Genomic DNA, 24699 nt, shown 5'->3' on the forward strand with positions numbered 1-24699 from the left:
GGCGGACGCTCCCGCCCCGCCCGCCCTCTCCGCCTCCGCGCCTGGCGCGCTGGGGCTCGGGAGCCGACCTGGGCGCCGCGGCGATGGCGTGGCGGCTCCTGCCGCTGCGTGCGTCTCTCCTGCTGCTGCTCCTGCCGCTCCCGGGGCTGCTCGCGGGCTCCTGGGACCCGGCCGGCTACCTGCTCTACTGCCCATGCATGGGTAAGGCCGCCCGAGCCGTCTGCTCACGGGGGAAACTGAGGCCCGAGAGGCGAAGCCACGCCTCCAAGCCTCTCCCCGGACAGGTCCGGGAGAGCGCCCAGCCGGGGGCACGGAGGGGCCTCTGGGTCCAACCCCCTATTTGGCAGCAGATGAGAACACTGAGGCCAGGAGAGGTTGCATGTCTTGCGCAAGGTCTAAGCTCGCCTGGAGTCCAGTGAACGGAGTTCGTGGGCCAGGACCTGATGCCACTGGCTTCATCCACAAGGACTCTGGGCGATTCTTTCATTCATTCGACAAATATTTACCGGGCGCTTTCTCTGTGCCCAGCCCTGTGCTCTGCTCTAGGGATATGGCAGTGATAAGACAGACAACCCCATGGCCTTGTAGAGCTTCCATTTTAGTTGGGAAAGACAGTCAATAAAAGAGAAACATTTTTAAAAAATAAGTAATTACATATTACTTAGGGAAAATAATGTAGAGAAAGGTAAGGAAGAATCTCATGGCCAGCTGAGGGATGCAATTTAAGTGGGGTGGTGGACCATCACGGTAAAAGTCATCCTTCCTAATCCTCCAGACCCCTCACCATGATCATTTGGACCTCTGCCCATCTTCATCACACCCTCTCCTTTCCCAGGTCCTCCAACTGCACACTCACCCATCTCTATTCCTCACACACAGGCAGGTCTTGCAGCCTGTGCTGTTCCCTACACCTGGAACACCCTCCTCTTCACTTCTGCCAGGCCAACCCCTTCCCATCCTCAGATCACAGTTTAAATGACACCAGAAAGGACTTCACTGACCTCAGCCGAAATAATCTCCTCCTTACTGTTCATCACCAAGTTTTTTTCCATTCCTTCTTGAAATTATAAAAGTTTATCCCTGTATATTTATTTACACATCTCATGTCTCCCTACCTGGACTGTGAGTACCTTACGGGCAGAGACCTTGCCCTTCCTGCTCACTCCTGTATTCTAGCAGCTAGCAGCTAGCCTGGCACATTGTAGCTTCTCGATATTTGTGGGATGAATGAATGGATGCCATGCTAGGGATAACAAAAAAAATCAGAGAGGGTCCTTGCCCTGAGGCATTCACAGGCTGAGGAAACAGCCACTATAAAGGTCAGAAAGTGGGAAAGGACCTTCTAGGACAGTGGTTCTCAACCTTCCTAATGCCGCGACCCTTTAATACAGTTCCTCATGTGTGGTGACCCCCAACCATAAAATTATTTTTGTTGCTATTTCATAACTAATTTTGCTACTGTTATAAATCGTAATGTAAATATCTGATATGCAGGATGTATTTTCATTGTTACAAATTGAACACAATTAAAGCATAGTGATTTATCACAAAAACAATATGTAATTATATATGTGTTTTCCGATGGTCTTAGGCAACCCCTGTGAAAGGGTCATTCGACCCCCAAAGGGGTCTCGACCCACAGGTTGAGAACCGCTGTTCTAGGATAAGTGAAGAATTGGTAACTCAAATCCAAGATGGGAAGCAGAGGAGGGGGTTGAGTAATGGCAGGGGGCAGATGAAAGGATCCCAGTGAATGAAGCACTGGAGTTGCCCCTTCTTTCGTAGGTGAGTAGAGATAGAGGTGGAAAGGCACTCTTGGAGGGAACAGCAAAAAACAGAGGCTTGGGTTGAGGATGTGTAGAGTAGAGTGTAGAGCATGTTTGGGAAACAGAAGGGAACTTGGAATGGCTGAGGCAGAAGGGACAGGGCCTTGATTGTTAGGAATCTAGACTTGATCCCACACTCCCAGCTCCCCTGGCCTTCCCCAACCCTGGCTCTGCATCCTTTGTGAGCCCTACATTCCCCATGCCCTCTGCCCCAGGCCTCACCTCTCACAATATACCATCCAGGGCGCTTCGGGAACCAGGCTGATCACTTCTTGGGCTCCCTGGCATTTGCAAAGCTATTGAACCGCACCCTGGCTGTACCCCCTTGGATTGAGTACCAACATCACAAGCCTCCATTTACCAATGTGAGTACCTCCCGCTGACCTTGGCCCTTGTCCACCCTTTCCCAATCCCGTTCACCTCTGCTCGATCCCCAAGTCCTCTGGGCTTCACCTCTCACCCCTCTGTGTTTGCCCTTCCGCCACCCAGAGCTGTCTTCCCTGGAATAAAATAACTAATATTTATCCTGCACCTGCTGTCTGCCAGGTACTGTTCTGAGCACTGCATGAAGATTAGCTCTTTTCTCCTTCATCACATCCCTATGAGGAAACTGACTTACATTAGGCGAATTGCCCGAGGTGACACAAGTGAATAGTAGAGCTGGAATTCTCACATGTTTGATTCTAGAGCCTGTGACCTGAACCTAAAGCCCCATTCATTTCCAGACTTTGTTGATCCCACCCTTTGTGCATCCCATTAGTCAAAGATGATGGATGCTGTTATCAGTTTTGAAAGATAAACTGAAGCACAGGTTAGTTAAATAACGTGTCCAAAGCCACAAACCCAGACTCCCAGCACCACCTTTCATCCCATCAGGGGATCCCTGAGCTTAGGGATGCTCAGAATCCTCTAAGTCCTTGCTTATTCTTTGTGTCTTCCACTTGTCCTGTGTCTGTCTTTGTTCACACTGTATCCCCAAGGGCCTGGCAGTAGTAACTGAATTAATATTTAGTGAATTGACTTACAAGTTTTCAATAAACTTTAAAAATAATATTTAGTATGTATAAAACATTTTATTTCATTTTTATAATCTTTTCTTTGCATAGGATTTATTTTTTCCTTTGCAGGCCTGTAGTTAGAAAGGTTTTTAAACAAAGGTTAAAAGCCAGAGTACCTGAGATCATAACCTGGCGTGGCCACTTACTGGCTGTGTAGACTGGGCAGGGTACTTGATCTCTTTGTGTCTTGGCTTCCTCATCTTTCAAATAGGCTGGTAATAATGGTTGCTACCTCCTATTTGAGTTAGCGATTGTGCGTGCCTTGAATGTTGTATGTCTCTCTCTTAGAATCAACTGAACTCAACAATATAAAGTGCTTAGAACACAAGAAGTCCTCAGTAACCAGGAGTCATTGACGTTCTGACTTTTTTTGCACCCACTGGTATAATTTAGACATTGCCCATTCATCCCCCTCTTTTTCTCACCTTGCCTTCTCAGCCGAGTCTTTCGGAGTCTTTACTTCTTGCTTTCTACAGGTTACTTACCCCGCCCCCGTTTGGCTCCCCTTACCTACTGGGACCGTTCTCACAGAGGTCCCAGGACCCCAGAATTGCCAAATCCCGTCTTCATCTCAACTGGCCTCCTGGTGGCACCTGGCCTTGTGAGCCTCTCTCCTTCCTGAACTTCCTTACTCCCCTGGCGTGCAAGACACAGCCTGTTCCTGCTTCAATCCTGACCTCTCAGCATTTTTCTCTTTGCACTGTATCGGGGGCTGCTCTACCTCTGCCCACTGTTTAAATATTGGTGAGTCTTCTCTTTCTGTTTTCTTATGGACTATGTGACCTCGGATGAGTTCACCTGGGTTTCTTCTTAAGTGACCTGGAGGTGGTTGTATTCTTCCTCTTAGAATCAGATTGGCAAGTCCATGAAATGTAATGAGTACAGCACCTGCTGCTAAGTCAGCAGTCAATAAATATTAGTTGCTATTATTACTATTATTTGCTTTGCTATAAATTTCTGTTGACTCTTTTGGCTTTCACTATTCTCCACGTACCTCCCAAGTTTATCTGTGGCCCAGACTCTCCTCTGACCATCGGCCTCTGTTTCTAACTCCTAGGCCTTTGAGTCTACTTGAATGTTCCACCAATAGCTCAAATTTTCAAAGCCAGAACTTGGCATCTTTCCCCTTAAACTTGTGTTACCTCCTATATTCCAAGCCTTAATGTATGTCACCTTCATTCATCTGGATACCAAGCCAGGAATCTACAAGTTATCCTAAATGCCTCCCTTGGCTCTCTACTTCACTTCCTTTTACATCTTCTAGAATTTCCATGCCTCTACATCTTCACTTGGACTTATGTGTGATGCTCAGAAATATATGTTGAATGAATACTTGAACAAACAAAAGGACCATTGTAGTAGCTTCTTAACTCCCCCCTCTAATCTTACCATAGATATGTTCTCTCCTCTGCCACCAGAGTGATCTTTCAAAAAGGTAAATCTCATTATTTCTGCTTAAAATCCTCCAGCAAGACCTTGTTGCTAATAGTTAGGGTTCCCAAAACCTCTTCTTTGGAATGCCAATGTCTCATACAAGAAGTGTGCAGTGGTTAAATCACTTTGGGAAATTTTATTATCAATTTCCCATCTCCCCAAAATTGGGGATTCAGAATGCACACTAGCATATTAAAGGCCCTGAGAAGTCCTATAGGAAGGAAACCAGCTTAACACAGTATTTCCCAAGCATTTTTAACTCTGGTGTCTTCTTATTGCAGAATCTTTTATCCACCTAAACTAGTGGAACATGCTTGGGAACCCTGACCTATAGGATAAAGTCTAAATTTTATTCCTGGTGTTTTAAGAAATTCTTTCTAATCTAGAAAGAAACAGAGATTAATATCACCATCTGTGTATCCACCACTAGAAGTGATCATTAACAGTTTCTCATCTTTGCTACAGATACAGTTGTTGAAAGATACAATCTCTCTTGGCTCCTGAGGCTAATCCCAATCCCTCCCTTCACCCCTAAGGCAACCACTATCTTGGATTTAGTGTCTTTGGTGTTACTCTTCCAAGTTCTTTCTTATATTTGAGAGTCCTTGTAACCATCTCCTAGGGGTGCAAAGTGCAAGAATTTCTTTAGGGCAAATACCTCGAGGTGGTGGAAGGAGCAATTTAAACTCTATTAGATGCTTCAAGATTACATTCCAAAGTGGTTGTTCCAAAATGTACACTTCTACTCCGGCCAAGTGCGGAAAATGCCCCTTCCCTCACATCTCTTCCAATAATTAGAGTTAAGCTTTTACATTTTTCCTAATCTCATGGGTGAGAAGTAATGCCTTACTTATCATTGTAATTTGCTTTTTCCTAATTACTAGTTGCGCATCTTTTGAGTGTATTGGCTATTTGGGTTTTCTTTGCTGTGAGTTGTTCACTCCTGTCCTCTGCCCATGTTTTCTCTCGCATCATTTCTCTTTTTTCTTAGAGATCAGTAGGCATTTTCTAACCCAAGGGAAATTACTCTTTGTTCTTTACAGATATCTTTATCCTGCCCTTCTGTTTCCCCCTTTTTCTATAGATCCATGTGTCCTTCGAGAAGTACTTCAAGCTGGCGCCCCTCAAGGCTTACCATCGGGTCATCAGCCTGGAGGAGTTCATGGAGAAGCTGGCCCCCACCCATTGGCCCCCTGAGAAGCGGGTAGCATACTGCTTTGAAGTGGCGGCCCAGAGAAGCCCTGATAAGAAGACATGCCCGATGAAGGTGAGTCCTGGGGACCTGGGATCCCTTTCTGCCTGATCGATGTTCTCTTGGCCCATGAGACGCTGCGTGATGGCTCTATGTTGGGGAAGGCACCAGAAGGGCATAAAATAGAAAGATGGAAATTTAAGTCATTTCTGGCATATGTCAGTGGTGTCACTTTGGGCAGCGGACTTTGCTTCCTCTGAGCTCTGAGCCTTTATTTCTACCTGTAAAACAAAGATGACAGTCCTTCCTCTGTCTCACTCATACAGTATCAGGAGAGCCAGGGTGCAAGAGTGCTTGTAAACTGTAAAGTGCCACATCAGTGGTAACAACTAATGCTCACATAGCACTTACTATATGCTGTGCCATGCTAAGAGCTTTACACATATTAACCCACTTAATCTTCAAAGTGCTCCATGAGGAAAGTACTATTAACATCCCCATTTTATAGAGACGACACTGAGTGCTACAGAGAGAGTCAATATTTTGACCAAGGTCACATAGTAAACAAGTGGTGGAGCCACGATTCAAACCCTAGGTAATTTGACTCCGTTTCCTACTCTCCTAAGTTGTATACTTTCCTGTCTTCAGCAGGTCAATGAGACGCTGTTATATGTTATCAGTAAAAATTGTAAACTTCTGGCCCCTTGGGAATAAAACAATCCTCAATATGCCTTTCAGTGCTTAACCTAAAGTCTGGGGAGGGTGGTTGGCGGAGCCTTGAAATGTGAGAAAGGAGATGGATTATAGTCCTAACACTGCCCTCACTTGCTGTATGAGTTTGGGCAAGGGTCTTATCCTGTCTGGGCCCCAGTTTCCATATTGAAAGTAGCAGCATTGGATTAGCTGATCTTAAAAGTCTCTTGAAGCTCTAATTCATGGTCCCATATCCATGGTCCACTTCCTCCCCAGACCCACATCAATGCTGCAGGGTCAACGGATGTGGCATGTGAGCGGGAAAGACTCCTTCAGACACTGGTGAACCTCTCCTGCTGGAAACCAGGCTGAAGGTGGAACTGCCCTCCGCGGGCCCCAGCCCAGGAATTACAAACCGACATTCCTATGGGCCATCCTGTGGGGGGGGTTTCAGCTTGAGTAAAATCGCCCAGAGTTCCCCAGCCACAATTCCTTGGCCCCATCCCCAGTTGGCTTTCCTTCCCCCTCAGTAAGCCTTTGACCACTCTCTTTCTACAGGAAGGAAACCCCTTTGGCCCATTTTGGGATCATTTTCATGTGAGCTTCAACAAGTCGGAGCTTTTCTCGGGCATTTCCTACAGCGCCTCCTACAAAGACCAGTGGATCCAGAGGTACTTGGAGGGGGCGGCATTGCTGGGTTTGGGGAGAGGTATGGAGCCCCTGGGCATTCAGCACCTTCCTGGCCCTCTCCCCCTCTACCACACCCTGATATATGAGACCAAAGGTGCAGCTGTTCTGTCTGCTGAACTTGGGATCCTGTGTGATCTGTTCCCATCTCAATGCCTGACACCGTGGAACGTTGACCTGCCACGAGGTTGGGCAAGAGTTTATCAGCCGATAAAGAATGTCATAAAAAGAATATTGTGCAGTCACATGAGTCTTGATTTCCTCCTCTAGGCGTGAGAATCATTCCCCTGTTACCTTCTTCTTAACAAGGTGAAAATTGGAAGCAGCTTCTAAAGAAGAACAACTTTAGGTGCAGACTGAGGAGTGATGTCATCCTGATAATAATTGGATGTGCTTTATTAGTTGCCCTCCAGTAGGTCCTATTTTAAAAAAATAGGTTAGCAGGGCATAGGCACAGGCCGTGAGGTATTTTTTAGAGCGTCTGTCATGTATGAGACATAGTACTCAAGGGCCAGAGGTGACATATAAAAAGGAGGAAGACCCAGCCTCAGCCTTCACCTAGCTACTGTCTAGTTATAATAACTAACATAGTGTACTTGCCCTTGATGCTATGGTGTGGCAAGAAAGCATGGGCTTAGAAGTCAGACTTGGGTGAGGAGCTAAAAGAAGCTTATGAATTCATGCGTGGTCACAGCTCTTGGCATTTAGTGAGCTAAGGGTAGACTGACGTAGAGAAACAAGCATAGTCTCAGGATAAGATGGGCCTGAGCTCCGACCCAGCCCTGCCTCCTTCTCAAGTGATTGAGCAAATCACTGTAGCTGTCTCGCCTGCATTTCCTCCTTGATTTAATGGAAGGAGCACGATGGTATTTGCCTCCTAGTGTATAGAGTGTATGGCACCTTGTAGAGGGCCAACCAGTGTTAGCTATTACAATTATTATTCACAAGTTTTATCTTATTTAAGCCTTTGAGAAATTTCATGAAGTAGTATTATGGTCAATTTTCATTTGACAGGTGAGAAAACTGGGCCCACGGAGGTTAAATAACTTGCCCAAGGTAATGCAGCTGTTGAGGGGACATACAGTCTGTATGTAAGCCTTTAATAGGTGATAAGAACTGATATTTATTTGGTGCCCACTATATGCCAGATACTGTTCTAAGTCTTCGAAGGTAATAATTCACTGAATCCTTCCACAAGCCTCTTGGGACAGGTGTTATTGTCATGTGTGCTTTGCAGGTAAGGAAATTGAAGAAGAGAGGAGTCAAGTCACTTGCCCACGGTCACACAGCCTGAAGTGACAGTCTGGGATTTGAATGCAGGCAGCCTGACTCCAGAGCCCCCCCCATACTTAATCACCGTGGGGAAAACAGCTATGCCTTTAACAGCTGCCAATTCCTATTTGGAACTTACCTTCAGAGCTAGTTCCTGAGCTGCTCAGTTATGGCAAATTCTAACCCCCCTCATTGTTAATCCCAGGTAGTGCAGTCCCATTTAATCACCTCCTTGGTTCTCCCCATTCAGCTCTGAAGAACTTGGAGCTATTACCAGAAGGCAGACCTGCCCTGAATGCATAGAGATGTGCCCCTTATCACAAAATGCCAGGAAGAAAGAAAATATGACACCAGCTCTAAAAGCAGCTCCAGCAGCAGATTCCAGAAAGCCAGAAAAAGCACACAGTCCTGGTTGGAAAAGAAGGGACAGTGCTGCATGGATGCATCAGTCGAGGAATGTTGCTGAAACACCTTTTTATTGCCCCACAGTCTTGTTGTAGTTCACTGAGTCGTAGGAATTGTGTGAGGGCTTGAGGAAGCCAGATTTTTAGGAAAAGAAGTCTAAGAGAGAAGATGAGGTCCCTGGAGGCAATTTGAGAGAGTTAGGGCCACCTGGGCAGCTGCCTTTCTTTATGCCTTCCTCCCACACATTTAAGAAGCACCTCCTGAGTGTCAAGCACTGGTAGGGATGCTGGGCATTCAGGCAAGAATAAGGCAGTTAAGGCCCTTGCCCTGATGGAGGTGAGTCTAATGGGGGAGACAGTGAATACTTTTACATAAGATCGTTCCAAAAGACATGGTGCTATGAAGGACAAACGGGATGTGTGATTGGCAGGGCTGAGACCTTGTCTTCATCAGCTCGGGTTGCTCTAACAGAATACCACAAACTGGGGGGCTTAACCAGCAGACATTTATTTCTCATAGTTCTGGAGGCTGGGAAGTCTAAGATCAGGGTGCCAATATGGTTGAGTTCTGGTGAGGACTTCGTGGCTTGCAGGCACTGCCTTCTTGCTGTCTCCAAACATGTTGGAGAGAGAGCAAGCTCTCTGTCTCTTATAAGAGCACAGATTCCATCATGAGGACTCCACCCTCATGAGCTCATCCAAAACCTAACCATCTCCCAAAGGCTGGGGCAGTCAGCTGGCGTTGATACACTTGACCTCTCCATGTGTCTTGGACTCTGAGAGCATGGCATGGTAGCTGGGTTCTGCGAGGGTGCAACCCAGGAGTGAATGTTCCAAGGGTCAATTCCACCAAAAGGTGGAAGCCTGGCCAGAATGGCTGTTAGTTAAGTGTCATCCCAAGCACCAAAAGGTTGCCAGTTCGATTCCCGATCAAGGGCACATACCTGAATTGCTGGTTTGATTCCCCAGTCAGAGAGCCTACAGAAGGCAGCCAAATGATGTTTCTCACATTGATGTCGTTCCAACCCCACCCTCCTCCATCCTTCCTTTCCTCCCTTCCTGTCTCTAAAAATATCAATTAAAAATTTTTTAAATAAAATAAAATAGTGGACACTTGCTCGCTGTAGAAAATTGTCCTCTGGGGGTAAGGATATGGGTTCCCTGGCTCACTGTGTGACTCAGCAGATTGTTTCCCTTCTCTGGCTGCAGTCCTCCATCTGTAAAATGAAGGGGTGAGCAAGGTCAGTGGTTTTTCAAACTATTCCTTGGAGTTCTTCAGAAGTGCCTAGTGCCATGGGAGCGGCAATGGGGGCCTAGTTGGAGGGGCTCAGTTCTTCCCCTGACCTCCTTCAACCAGTAACCCTCTTGTATATCACCCACAAGTTTGGATGGCCACAGGTCTAGGTCTTTCAGGCTACATGTAACAAAATCCAAAATAACAGCAAGTTTAAAAGATAGTTCATTTTCTCGTTTTTTTAATTTACTGATTTGAGAGAGAGAAAACATCCATTTGTTGTTCCACTTACTTATGCATTCATTGGTTGACTCTTTTATATGCCCTGGCCCAGGATTGAACCCACAACCTTTGCATATCAGGACGACGCTCTAACCAACTGAGCTTTCCAGCCAGGGCAAAGTTTATTACTTTCTTCGGTAAAAAGTACTGGGATAGTCTTGGCAGGTGTGGCTCCATTGGTTGCGTGTCATCCCATGGCACCAGGAGGTTGCCAGTTTGATTCCTGGCGGGGACCGTGCCAGGGTTGTAGGCCCAATCCCCCAGTGGGAAGCATGTGGGAGGCAGCTGATCAATGTTTCTCTTTCATCAGTGTTTCTCTCCCTCTTTCTCTAAAATCAATAGAAACATTTTTTTTTTGAGTGCTGGGGTATGCAGCCCTGGCTGGATGGCAGCTCCATTGTGTCATCAGGAATTAGGCTCCATTTCTCTACTCGGCCATCCCAGCACTGGCTTTTATCCTTAGTGTCACCTCTTGGGCTAAGATGACTAACAAAGCTTCAGCCATCACATCCTTGCCCTAGTAGCTGGAAGGACAAAAGGAGCAGAAGAAGGCCCCATCTTCACCTTGAGTACAACTTGCTTGCAACTCACTGGCCAGTAGTTAGTCACATGGCCATACCTAGCTACAGGAGTACTGTGAAGCGTCTTTGTTTTGGGCTGCCATGTGTCCAGGCACAGCTGGGTCCAAACTTGGGTAATATACAAGAGGGTTACTGGTTGAAGTTGGGTTCTGGAAGAAGTGGGTAAGAGGTATTTCTTCCCCACTATGTGCTTTCTGAGCTCTGCTGGTTCTGAATCTGAATACCCTGGTGTAGATTTAATTCCACAGACATTTTTCACATTTGCTGTTTGTTGTTGGAAGGCTATGTTCCATCATGCTGGACCATTCTTGTGGCATGACGATAACAGGTATTTGAGCAGGTAGCTCATCATTCTCTCCAGCCACAGCCTCCCTGAGAGAAGATAAACAGGTGACATATAATTGTCAGGGCTGAGACCTGAAAAATGGGAAGGAGCCAGCCATACTAATAGCTGGAAGAAAAGGGCATTCTTCATAGCAGGGACATTGAGAGCAAGGCTCTGCCTTGTTCGTATCCCTGCATCCTCTGCACTCAGCATGGTGAACATCCACTGGTACACACACACAGATGCCCACGGGGCACATGAGTGGATGCTGTGCATAGAGAAACCCCAGCTTTTTGGGGCTCTCAGTAGAGTAGGCATGGTAGTGAAGAACCGCAGAGGTTCACTGCACCCAGCCAGCAGGAAAGCAAACCTCCTTTAGCCGGACAGTGGCCAAGCTAAGGGCCTGACTTGGGTGAACGGTCAGTGGGCAGATGGAGCTGGTGAAGCTCTTTCCAAGCAACGCTCTCCTCCCTCACTGGGAGCAAATGAGCACATCAGTCTTGGTCTCTTGCTGCCTGTCAGGTCAGAGGTGACATCCCACTGGGACAGCTGGGAGCTGTTGAGGGGATGGAATTCACCAAGGATCAGCAGCAGGGTCTTTCCAAGAGGGCAGGGAGGGTGCAGATCCTGATTTTATCCTCATGTTTCAGCTCTCTGGGAGGTCACAAACTTTTGCTTTCCTTTTGAAATCCTTTGAGATGGCATCTGAAAGGAGATTAGCTGAGAGCCTGGCCCAGAGTAGGTGCTCAGTTCTTATTCACTTCTAACAACGTGATCTGGTCTTTCTGGTGAGATCCCTGAATCCTTCTCATTCATTCATTCATTCATTCTGAAAATAGTTATTGTACCTACTGTGTGTTGAGGCCTGTGCTAGGGGCTGGGAATCAAAAGAATATGCCATAGCCCTAGCCAGTTTTCTCAATGGTTAGAGCATCAGGCCTTGTATTGAAGGGTCTCAGGTTTGATCCCTGGCCCAGGTTGGGGCATGTGTGGGAGGCAACCAATCAATGTGTCTCTCTCACATTGATGTTTCTCTCTGCCTTTCCCCCTCTCTTTCACTCTCTAAAAGTCAATGGAAAAAATATCCTCGGGTTAGGATTAACAACAACAACAAAAAGAATATGCCAAAAACTCAGCTTTTTTTAATTTTCATATTTTTAAATGATTTTTAGAGAGAGAGGAAGGGAAAGGAAGAAGGGAGAAAGATAGAAACATTGCTGAGGGAGAAACATCGATCGACTGCCTCCTGCATGTTCCCTACTGGGGATCGAGCCCACAATCCAGGCATATGCCCTGATTAGGAATGGAACCAGCGACCTCTTGGACTGGGCCAGACTCAGCTTTTGAGGTGCTTGTTGACCAGGGTGGGAGTGAGTTGTAGTAGTTAAGAGTATAGTTTCTGGAGCAGACTGCCTGCATTTAAATTCCAGCTGTGTGACCATGGGCATGCTATTTAACCTTTCTGTGCCTCAATTTTCTCGTCTGTAAAATAAGAAGAACAATACTACTTACCTCACAGGGCTCATATGAGAATCAAATGAGTTAACATACACAAAGCAGTTGGAATATTGTCAGATAATAAGGCTTAATAAAGGATTCACATGTATGTATGGTCTCCCATTACAGTGGTTTGACTTAGGATTTTCTTACTTTATGATGGTGTGAAAGTGATATGCATAATAAATTACATGAGATATTCAATACTTATTTGACAAGACAAGTGTTATATAGCAGCCAGGCTGTCGATGAACACTTGTGTGTTACTTCCTCAGCACTGGCCCTGGACAAGAGTGTGTGGGAATCATGGTGAATAAGACTGCTGTGCCCCTGCCCTCATGGGCTGATGGTAGAGCAGGTAACGTAGTTGTTGAGCACATCAGTGTGTAGAAGGCATCAAAGGAGAAGAGGGAACAGGGAGCCCTCCTGAGGAGCTGAAGCTTGTGAGTGGCGACAAGTCTTGGAAGTTTGGCATTTGAGGTGTTTGGGTTGGACATGAAGGAAGTGGCATGTTCATTGCAGTGCTGTTGTATGAGTGACAGATGGAGCAACCTCCCTGTCCAGCAGGAGGGGACTGGATGGTACCTCGCAGTTTATTTGTGCAAAATAGAAAACGTCAAGAGAAGCTCACAGGATCACATGATCTACATGATCAATATGGCCAAATCTCTAAAACATAATGTTGAAGTTTGAAAAAGCTGAAATAGGTTACCTGCAATGTGGTGATATGATGATGATGATGATAGTCAGAATTTTCTTGCAACTTTCTATATGCCAGGCACTATTCTAAGTGCTTGTATTAATCCATTTAATCTTCTGAACAGCCCTGTGAGGTAGCACCATTATCAGCTCTATTATCAGCTCTAACTTGGTTAAGTCACCTGCTCAAGTTAACAAGTGACATAGTCAGCATTCTAGAACAAGGCCGTCAGGTTCAACAGCTCATGCTTTTACCATTCCCTTCATAAAAAGCACACAATGTAATACCTTTTTATATCATTATACCTTTTTATATCATTAGTAAAAATGTAATCACACATAAAACCACATTGTCTTCTTGGAAGAATAAGAAGGGAAAGAGGTGATAAAATAGAGCTTTTATTTAGGTGTGTGTATATTTTTAATCTGAAGCAAAGTATTAATACCTGCTAATTTGGGTTCTACGTATATGGATTATTTTCTGTATTTTCCTGTATTGTTTGAAATATTTTGTGGGTTTTTTTTAGAATATTTTGTAATTTTTAAGTGAATTTTTATTGAGGTAATTGTAGATTCATATGTAGTTATAAGAAATAATATAGAAGGATCCCATGTACCCTTTGTCCAGTTCCCTCCAAAGGTAACTTTTGGCAGAACTATATATAGTACAGTATTATAGGACATTGACACAATCCACCCATCTTACTCAGATTTCTCATTTTGTACTCACTTCTGTGTGTGTGTGTGTGTGTGTGTGTGTGTACGCCCGCGTGTGTATATTTAGTTCTATTCAATTTTATCATGTGGGTAGGCTCATGTATCTACCACCACAATCAAGATATCAAACAGTTCTACATAAGATCATTGTGTGGCCAGTTTATAACAATACCTACCTACCTCCCTAAATATTCATAAACATATGCACACACACCATAGCCCCCGGCAACCACTAATCTAGTTTTATTTCTGTTCTTTTCCCTATTTTTGTCATTTTTAAAATGTTATATAAATGGAGTCATACAGTATGTAATCTTTTGGGATTGGCTTTTTTCACACAGCATAATTCCCTTGAGATTCATCCCAGTTGCCTGAAACAATAGTTTGTTCCTTTTTATAGCTATAGTGTTCCATTGGTTGGATGCACCACAGTGTGTTTAAGCGTTCAGTTACTGAACGACATCTGAGTTTCCAGTTTTGGGCTTTTATGAATAAAGCTGCTCTGAACATTCATCTGCTGGTTCCTGTGTGAACATAGGTTTTCATTTCTGGGTTGTATGGTAGTTGCATGTCTAGTTTTATGAGAAACTGCCAAACCATTTTCCAGAGTGCTGTGCCTGTGTCATAATTTTAAGAACAGGGTTTTGGCTAGTGAGGGAAGGCGTGACAGGTGGAAGGAGGAAGTCTGCAGACATCTGGCATTTGAAAGTTTATGGGACAGCAGAGTTCATTTGCTGGGATACGTCTGGGCTTAGTTACGAGGGGAACACGGGTTTGCTCCTCATCCATTCAGTCAGCAAATCTTATGTGTTCCAGATACTGCTCTGAGCACATGGAGGCATTACCTTCAGAAGCGTGAGTCCAGAAAAGATAGGTTGAAGTAATTACAAGGTGCATCGTGTACAGGGGGAGAAGAGCCTTTGAGGGAGGCCTGATGATGGACATCTGTAGAACTCTGATGCTTTCCATGAGGGCAAGGACCATGCCTGTCTTGTTCTCCCCTGGGCTCCAGCACATAGTAGGCAATCAGTAAATATGTGTGAAGCGTTGAGTGAATGAGCTTATTCACAGTACATATTCCCTGTGAGTGTGGCCTGTGCATTGCCCTCTGGAAGCAGCTGCACAGCCCAATCCCGCCATGTGGGTAAAAGGGCAAGGCTCCGTCCAGACACCACACCCTGGAGTGAATTACCACAGCGCAGATTGGAAGCCAGCATGATATACAAAAGATTGGAATGCTCTACTGGAAATTTTTAATTGTTAAACAAGCAAAGAAGGTTGTAAATTCCAGGCGGCGGGACAGTATTGCATTTTGTGCCTGTTGCCGCCGCCGCCACAGTTTCTTATCAGCCCGTTGGGGTTTCACAACCTCTCATGCTTCTTGCACGTTAAAAGTGCCTCTGAACAGAGTCTCTAGGACATGGTGTAACACCATCCTTTTTCCCGTGGGGGTGATAGCCAGGCTCTCTGTGCATTCTGTCTGACTTCCCCTCATTGTGTCTTGGGTCTTAGATTTTCTCCAGAGGAACATCCAGTGCTGGCCCTGCCAGGGGCCCCAGCCCAGTTCCCCGTCCGGGAAGAGCATAGGCCACTGCAGAAGTACATGGTATGGTCAGACGAGATGGTGAAGACAGGAGAGGCCCTGATCCACACCCACCTCATCCAGCCCTATGTCGCTATTCACCTACGCATTGGCTCCGACTGGGTAACTTTCCCTTTCTCTCCTGGATGGGTTGGACATGTCCCTGAGCAGGGCCCATGACTTGGGGATTGAACACTGAACCCATTGCACCGAGTCCCAGCCAAGACCGTAGAGTCCCCACGTGAGAGTTCCCACTGTATCTCATGATCCTGCCATAGACACGTCAAACATGTGGCTCCAAAGAGCTTGCTTGCCAGCTTTTGTTCTAAGTTGCCATTTTTATCCTGGTTTTGCAGATGGATAAACTGAAGTATCAAGCTAGACTCTGGGTCAGGCAGCAAGCCAGAGAGCTCAGACTCATACTCCAGTAGTCCTCTGTCCCAGCTCAGTGTTTAGTCAATAGTCTACTTGTTAAAAACAAGTTCTGGAGATTGGGTGGGGCTCCCAAGAAATGAAGATGTCATCCTCTGAATTTGGAGGCTGCTTAAATGTGCAGAAGCCTCATGAGATTATCCTCTGTGTGAAAATAACAGGAATAATATAGTCTCCTTAGTTTATGTAAGCAGATAAATATATGTATATGTGTTAGAAATACTCATTATTAAAGACTTGAAAAATATAGAAATAGGATCAAAATTCATTCAGAGTCAATTGAGAAGGTAATCACACATTTACCCACTAGACTCCCTTCCTGCCCCGCTTCCACAAAAAAAAGCCAAACCCAGAATACGTTATGAGTAGTTTCAGTCAAACCTTCAAAAACAGATAGTTCTCATTTGTGCTTTCTTAGAACATAAAAAGATAGAAGATGCCATTTTTTATAAAGCTAGCGTAGCACTAATACCAAACTCAGATAAGGTCAACTCAGAAAAGTATATAGCCCATTCTCACTCATGAACATAGATGCACAGATCCTAAGTAAGAGATCAGCAAGTAAAATCCATACAAGTAAAATTTATCCTAGGAATGCAATTATATATTAACTATATTAACACCCAATGAAGAAAAATCATATAATCGTCTCAACAGAGGCCAAGAAAGCATTTGAGAAAAGTCAACACTCATTTATGATTTAAAAAAACTCTTAACCAAGCAGGAATAGAAGGGACCCACCTTAACTTGATAAAGGCTATCTCTCTGAAACCCACAGCAAACACGTACTTCATGGGAGCTATCAGAACTGTTCCCACTGAAGTCAGAAATCAGATAAGGCTGCCCATTATCACCACCCTGGTTCAGAATTCGACTGGAAGTCCCAGATAATGCAGTAAAACCAGTAAAAAAAAAAAACCACAAAGAAAAACCAACTTTATAAAAAGCCAATATCCCACTCCCCAGAAACAACTGTTACTGTTTTGATGCATTTCCCTCTTCCCTCGATGCTTAAAAAAAAACACATAGTTGAGCCTGCCTTTTTCTACTTACCACCTTTGGCTTCTGGGGTTCCAGGCCAGTTGCTGTTTCTAACTCTGTCCCCCCTACCCCACCCGTAGAAGAATGCCTGTGCCATGCTGAAGGATGGGACTGCGGACTCCCATTTCATGGCCTCTCCGCAGTGTGTGGGCTACAGCCGCAACTCAGCGACCCCTCTCACCATGACTATGTGCCTCCCAGACCTGAAGGAAATCAAGCGGGCCGTGGAGGTCTGGGTGTGGGCTCAAAGGGCCCGGTCTGTCTACATCGCCACGGATTCTGAGAGTTATGTGCCAGAGATCCAGCAGCTCCTCAAAGGGAAGGTATGCGTGGGCCCTGTGGGAGTGCAGCAGGAAGGGAATCTGGGAAAGCGCCCGGGTGTTCCCACTGCTCCCCCTACATCCTTTGTGTCCTCCTGCCACCAGACTTTTGCTTGGACATCCAGGCCCCCTCCAATTCCTACCCTTTTTTCAAACCCCCGCTCATACACCTCTAAGATTCTCTCCAGTTTTCCCTTCACTCCTGCAGGTAATGTGTCCTGACTGGGAGTTGTCACAGAACTTTATTAAATCTTCTCTGAGATGCTTTCTACACTGTGAGTCTAGTGTAGGACCATGCGTTATTTCTTCCCAGGGATTGTGGCTCCTTGAAGGCAGGATCCAAGACTGTCCTATTCCTTGGTGTCTAGCCAGGTGCTTTGACCTCCTCCAGGGCTGAGACCCCACCTTGCCATCACCAGTGTCTAGGACAGTGCCTAACACATAGTAGACAGTTGGTAAAGGTTTGCTGAATGAGGATGTAAAGAATGGGCCCCAGTAGAGGTCCAGTGTAGCAGAGGAACCAAGAGCATGGCCTTGCCTTGGCCGGTGTGGTTCAATTGGTTGGCTGTCGTCTCATGCACCAAAAGGTTGCTGGATCGATTGCCAGTCAGGGCACATGCCCGGGTAGTGGGCTCAATCCTTGGTTGGGGGCATGCAGGAGGCAGCTGAATGATGTTTTGCTCTCACATTGATGTTTCTGTCTGTTTCTCTGAAAATCTTTTAAAAAAATAAAGAGCATGGACTCTGGAGCCAAAGAACTTGGGTTCTCCTCACCGTGCAGCCTTACACAAGGCACTGCCTTTCTGTGCTTCTGTTTCCTTGTCTATAAATGGGGACTAAGGGTGGTACCTATCTCATCAGCAAAGATCAGATATAAGAAATTAAAGCTGTCTGGTACCAATAAGTGCTCAGTAAAGTTAGCTGTCATTGGTAGAAGTTGGGGGTTGATACGTAAAGACAAGGGTCTTTTGTGCTTAATTAGTGCTTAAAAGGCTGTGAATAGTAGATATTCAGTATATGAATAAGCAGTAGAATGTATGTGCTTGGTACTGTATGCATGAAGAGCTTGTATCAATAAAATGACTGAATTAATAGTAAGCATTCAATAAGACTACGCTAAATGAACGAAAGCCCTAAATGCTTGAGCAGATTTTAAAAGGCAATGAGTCCCCTCACTTGCTGTTTTATATATATATATATATATATATATATATATATATATATGTTTTTTTTTAAATTGATTTCAGAGAGGAAGGGAGAAGGAGAGAGAGATAGAAACATCAATGATGAGAGAGAATCATTGATTGGCTGCCTCTGCATGCCCCCTACTGGGGATCGAGTCCAAAACCCAGGCATATACCCTTGACCAGAATCGAACCCGGGCCAATGCTCTATCCATTGAGCCAAACCCCTAAGCTGCCCTCACTTTATAGCAATGAGTGCCTTCGCTCCCTTTCTCTCTTTTACCCCAGACACAGGCTTTTACGCAGACATAGAAGTGCTGAGTCAGCCATGGCTGGTTTGGCTCAGTGGATAGAGTGTCGGCCTGTGGACCAAAGCGTCTTGGGTTCGATTCCGGTTAAGGACACGTACCTTGTTTGCAGGCTCCTCCCCAGCCTGGGCCCTGGTCGGGGTGCATGCAAGAGACAATGAGCCCATGTATTTCTCTCACATCCATGTTTCTCTCTTTCTTTCCCTCACCCACTGTCTCTAAAAATCAATGGGAAAAATATCCTCAGGTGAGGATTAACAACAACAACAAAAGTGCTGAGTCAGTGCATTCTGGTCTCCCACCACCCACTTTATAGAAGAATATCAGAGCTGGGAGACCTCCGAGCACCTCTAACCCAACCCCTGTGCTTTATTGCTGAGGAAACCAAAGTCCCAGGAAGGGATAGAATTTACCCAAGAGGTGCCAGAGCTAATTATGGGTGTGACACAGAGGGGATAAGTTTCAGGGTGTGAATGGAATTGTTCAGGGGTTTTTGGGCCATGATTAAACTCATATTATTTCTTTGCTAAAATCCAAATAGCAAGATGATGATTTTTGTTACATCAGAAATCTCTGTGTGACAGCAAAGCACTTTCCGCCCAGCTCTGCCCACACTGCCATCTCAGTACTAAGTTGAAGCATGCGGAGAGTCCCAGGGAGTTTTTTGTGAGTTTTTAGTTAATGTACTTGTTATGCCGTGAGCCTCTTGCCATTTTCTATTTCCTGTTTCTGCACCATTGTTATTGCCCTTCCCTACTCCTCAGCCCCCTTCTCCATGGGCTCAGAGCCCCCCTTTCTTCTGGACTAAGTTTTGCTTCTCCGTTAAGCTTGGCCAGTGCTGAGCTGGAGATACTGATAAATAAGAGGTGATTCGACCCTCCAGGGCTCACAGTCTTGACTCAAGAAAAGAAACTTTGCAGAGAACTATAATAATGCCATGGGTAGGGGAGGGAGTCTCATTCATTCACTTGCCCAGTCAACAGATGCTTCTTGAGGAGGGCTCCAGCCAGCAGTGACAAGCAAACTGACACAGCCCAGCCCCCATCAGGTGCAGGAGACTGACATTAGTCAGAGAATCACTAAGGAGTAAAAAGGGCAAACAGACATGCACTCCAAAGTAAACGAACATGGTTCTGTCAGAGGGCAGAACAGAGGACCCTTGCCTAGACTTGGGGGGTGAGGGAGGACTTCCCCAGGGAGGCAAGACTTGAGCTGCAGAGTGAAGGTTAAGTAGGAGTTAACCAAGCAAAGAGAAGCACCCCAAATGGGAGGAAGAGCATATGTAAGGGTCCTGAGGAAGGTGGGCGCCTGGATCGTAGTGGCTGGAGGTATGAGAGGAAGTGGAAACGGAACCTAAACAAGGCTTTATTGGCCACAATCAAGATTTGCCATCTTGCCTGGCCGACATGGCTCAGTGGTTGAGCGCCAACCTATGAACTAGAAGGTCATGGTTTGATTCCCAGTGAGGGCACATGCCCGTGTTACAGGCTCGATCCCCATGTGGGGTGTGCAGGAGGCAGCCAATCAATGATTCTCCCATCATTGATGTTTCTATCTCTCCCTCTCCCTTCCTCTCTGAAATCAATAAAAACATTTTTTTAAAAAAGATTTGCCACCTTTACCTGAAGAACAATAGGGCACCATTTGAGGTGGAGATGATGGGGTTAGAGGTATCTAAAAAGATTTCCTCTGGCTGCACTGTGGTGAGCAGGCCAGGAGGAAAGGCAGTGAGGAGACCAGTGAAGAGGTAAGGGAGGGTGGTGGCTGGCCAGGAAGTGGTATTCCATCAAGAGAAGGGTTTACCTTTGGGGAATATCTTGGGAATAAATTGGATAAGATTTTAGGCTCAGAGGCATTGGGCAACAGAAGTGGATGGGTGGAGCACTCTTTGGTCAGATCACAGTTTGGTGAGGGAAGCCAAGCCTGTCAGTCTAGGGCTTCATGAGAAAGGTAGAACTTGAGCTGAGACTTGAGAGTATGGTAGGGATTTCAATGGGCAGAGGAAACTAGCAAACGGAGGTGAGTGTGAATGAGTGGTGTGTTTGGAGCTAAGGCTGGCAGTGGGAAAAGAGTGCTGGGGCTAGTATTCCATGTGGGGATAGGCCAGGGCAGCTCCTGGGCAACACTTCTCTTAGATGCCGGCCCTACCTCTTAATCCTCTCTGCACCTCCTGTTGTGTCTGTAACTCAGCACAGGGGAAGAACACTGGGAATGTGCCTGCAGGCCTTGGCTGAGCTGGCCACCTTGGCCTTCACCCTGGCTAAAATGCCCTGCCCTTCCTTCTACAGGTGAAGGTGGTGAGCCTGCAGCCTGAGGTGGCCCAGATCGACCTGTACATCCTTGGCCAAGCTGACCACTTTATAGGCAACTGTGTCTCCTCTTTCTCTGCGTTCGTGAAACGGGAACGAGACCTCATGGGGAGGACATCCTCTTTCTTTGGCATGGACTGGCCCCCACAGTTGCGGGACGAGTTCTGATCTAGGCTGGAGCACGTCACCAGCCTAGCTGGTCCCTCCAGCCAGGCTTGGCACCCAGAGCTGCTCCCAGGATTGATCCCCAAAGGAGCAGGCCAGAAAGAGAAGCAGCTGCCAAGGACAGAGAAAAGTACCAGGGACTTCCTGGGGCAGAAGATGGTCCATCTCCCAGGGTACAGGACTTCCAAGTTCCTAGGAGCCAGACCATCTTCCCTGCTCCTGTGCTTCTGGGAGTTTCTCACACCAGCCAAACAGTCCAACCACTGTCTTTTGGTCTACTCTGCTCTTATTAGGGGCAGAAATAGAATATTGGGGACCAACTATAATTATAAGAAATACTAGAGGCCCAGTGCATGAATCCCTCAACCTGGCCTGCTCCCTCTCGAAGGAGCAGGCAGCCGGGGAGGAGCCTGAGCCCCGGCTGGGCCCCTGAGCAGCTCCCGCTCATCCCAGCCCCGCTGCGCCTGGCGTCTGGCACCCGTCAGACAGCTGAGTGGCGCTCCCACTGTGGAAGTGCACTGACCACCGGGGACAGCTCCTGCGCTGAGTGTCTGCCCCCTGATGGTCAGTGCACATCATAGCAACTGGTCAAATTGTCATTTGGTCACTTAGGCTTTTATATATATAGATTAATCATGCTCTGTTAACGTCATTGTTTTGTTATGATTAAAGAAAGTACATTCCCACCTGGCTGGGAGTTGCACACGGGACCTGGGAGCTCACCTGGAAATTCGTCCCATCCTCCACATCTGGGAGCTGTCTGTTATCATGGAAAGATTAACAACTTTGTTGCAGAAACCAGAGGTGCCAGCTCTTTACAAGCCCCCAGACTTTTGCAAAACTCCAGGCCTTTGCAAACCCCCAGCCCACATTACCTGTAAACTGCCCATTTTGCATACCTATTCTTATCCCTTTTGCCTACTTCCCCATGTAATCTTTGTCCTTCTCCCCAATATAAGCAGCTGGTTTATGGGGGAGGGAGAGAGAGAGAGCAGATTTTTGTGGATGACCTGCTGTTCTCTCATACTGCCAGCATTATTGGAATAAACGCTCATATGTGATTCAACCCTGTCTCTACTTAATTGGCTCAAGTAGTGACAGGCAGCCCAGACCAATTGATTGTCCGGTTTCACTCTGAGCAGCCTAGTTTTGATACAAGGTCATGACTACCCTAGCATTCTCTCTCATTTTAAAAAAATCAATGAAGTTTATTAATGTAAGTACCTAATTAACGTAAGTGACCTTACTGAATGTAGATGGGGCCAGGGGTGGGGTGGGGGTGTTCACCACTTTTCCATATCACCCCCAGAATGGCCCTCAGACTCATCTCCACTGCTTCACCAGAGCCACTGTCGACCCCACTTCTTGACCCCTTTCCAGGGTTTGGGGTCTGAACACTCTCCTCCATTGTAAACACTTTGCAAATAGAAGTTCCCAGTCATGGTGCCACAGAGTTCCACTGACGGCTGAGTGCTGCTTGCAGGGCACATTCCCTGCACGGAGCCCACGCCATCACACCAGGCCATCATGGCATTGGTCTCAGTCTCTTGGTAGTTGGTGGCCTGCCACAAACCTGGCACCATCAGGGTCTTATAACACACCACTGGGCTGTCCGCCTGGCGGGGTCCTTCTGAAGGCTGCCATCTCCTCTCCTGCTCTCTTGCCTCGGGCCTGGCTATAGAATTTTGCCAGTAAGTTGGTATCCAAGGTCTGTACTCCCAGCCTTTCTCCTGCAGCTGGAGCCCTCAGACCATGTTCTCACAAGGGAGTGTTTGCTAAGCCTCTGACCAGACAGAAGATGCCCCAAACCCGGGATGCATTGGAGTCCCTGTTTCGAAGCAACTTTTGTCCCCTCCTGTCCAATGTTACCTCTGATCCCATGAGCCTTAAAGTGTTACATTCGTAAGTTTCTTTGTCTCCCAGATGCTGTGGTTGTAATAATCCATGACTCCTGAGAGTTTGACTTTTGGTTCTAAAATTCAAGTCTAATTAATACCTGCAGATCTCTCACCATCCTGGGATTTCTCTTGGTCTTCGATCCCGGGAAGATGAAGGATATTCTCATGAGAGCCAGGCCCAGATCTTCAGTCAGGGGCTTTGGCAGGGATTTTTTTTTTTTGGTCAGGGCAGACTGGCCAGAGGTTGCAGGGCAGCAAGGGTGTCAAACACCAAAGGTGACATTTATTGCTTAGGGCTGCTGCCCAACTCTAAGCAGGCGAGACTATACAGAAAGGGCTTTTGTATTTTTGCTCTTGGGAAAATAGTGACATTTTTACATTCTAGATGGACTCTGAGAGGTAGTTTATCTATTCAGACTTGTTCGTGAGCCTCATTCAGAGACACGGAGCCCATGTGTGTACTCCTGCCTCCATCGGCTAGTTGGGAAGGCTGACTTATTGGTTAGATTCATTTGTCCATCACTGCCTCACACGAGGCACATGTCTGGGCTCTGAAGGGCCATCCAAATCATGTTGGTTAGCATCGGCTGTAATAATAGCTTATGTTTCTGGGAGAGAGGGCACCAGCGTTGTAGTCAGTTGTGTGTTCTTAAGCAAGCACTTTATTCCTCTTTGACCCAGTTTTCTCGGCTATAAAATGGTGATAAAACTGACTGGGTTGTTGAAGGGCTCAAATCAGATAAAGCATGTACAAGAGCACATTGTAAACGTGAAAGAGACAAAGGCTCATCTGTGACTGTTCGTTCGTTTGCCTCTTGTCGCACGCCTACTCTGTGCCAGGCACTGTGCTTGTTCAGTGATTTATGGGCAGTCTCTGATTTAGTCCCCACCCCAGCCCTGGGAAGTAGGAACTGTTGTTATCCTCTTCCTGCACAAGGAAAATGGATGCTTAGAAAATGCTCATAATTTTCCCAAGGCCACACAGGTAGGTGGAGGCTGTAAGCCAGGATTTGACCTCCCAAAGCCAGTCCTGGTAACCACATGCTCGGCTGCCCCCGGTTCATAGGATGCACTTTACTCCCATTTGGGCTTCTGCCATGGGTTGGCCACTGCCAGGGGATTTGGGGGAGATCACCCGAGAAACAGAAAGCCACATGAAGCCATAGTTCCCTTGAGTGGTTATTCAACATCTTTTTAGTAACAGGTATTTATTGATCAACTACTATGTGCCAGGCTCTGTGCTAAGTTCTAGGGATTCAGCAGAGAATCAGACATAAAGTCTTTGCTCTCAAGGAATTTTCATTCTAGTAAGAAGACAATAAAGAGGTATATCATGCCCTGACCAGGAATCGAACCGTGACCTCCTGGTTCATAGGTCTACGTTCAACCACTGAGCCACGCCAAACAGGCTCATCATTGATGTTTCTTTCTCTCCCTCTCCCTTCCTCTCTGAAATCAATTAAGTGTATGTATATGTATATATATATATATATAGAGAGAGAGAGAGAGAGAGAGAGACATGGTTTTGTTAGCTCATAGGTTTAAATATAAAAACTTTC

General features: G+C 46.3%; 1 protein-coding gene across 1 annotated transcript; it reads left to right on the top strand.

Moving 5' to 3' along the window:
* The first annotated feature begins 17 nt into the window (after window positions 1–17).
* Window positions 18–22308, top strand: POFUT1 (protein O-fucosyltransferase 1). The gene is made up of 7 exons (XM_070420129.1): window positions 18–201; window positions 2070–2191; window positions 5403–5585; window positions 6762–6874; window positions 15414–15606; window positions 17037–17279; window positions 21057–22308. Exons 1-7 carry the CDS (start codon window positions 84–86, stop codon window positions 21243–21245), a joined length of 1161 nt encoding a protein of 386 aa, XP_070276230.1. The 5' UTR covers window positions 18–83; the 3' UTR covers window positions 21246–22308.
* The last annotated feature ends 2391 nt before the right edge of the window (window positions 22309–24699 follow it).

Source organism: Myotis yumanensis, unplaced genomic scaffold, assembly GCF_028538775.1.
Source record: "Myotis yumanensis isolate MYYU_CA2020_CCGP unplaced genomic scaffold, mMyoYum1.0.hap1 SCAF_7, whole genome shotgun sequence".
In the NCBI taxonomy this organism is placed as follows: Eukaryota; Metazoa; Chordata; class Mammalia; order Chiroptera; family Vespertilionidae; genus Myotis; species Myotis yumanensis.

Coding starts and splice junctions, on each gene's coding strand:
- POFUT1 (XM_070420129.1), top strand. CDS start 84: ATGGCGTGGCGGCTCCTGCCGCTGCGTGCGTCTCTCCTGCTGCTGCTC. Junction 2,192..5,402: donor ACAAGCCTCCATTTACCAAT/GTGAGTACCTCC, acceptor CTTTTTCTATAG/ATCCATGTGTCCTTCGAGAA. Junction 17,280..21,056: donor AGCAGCTCCTCAAAGGGAAG/GTATGCGTGGGC, acceptor TTCCTTCTACAG/GTGAAGGTGGTGAGCCTGCA.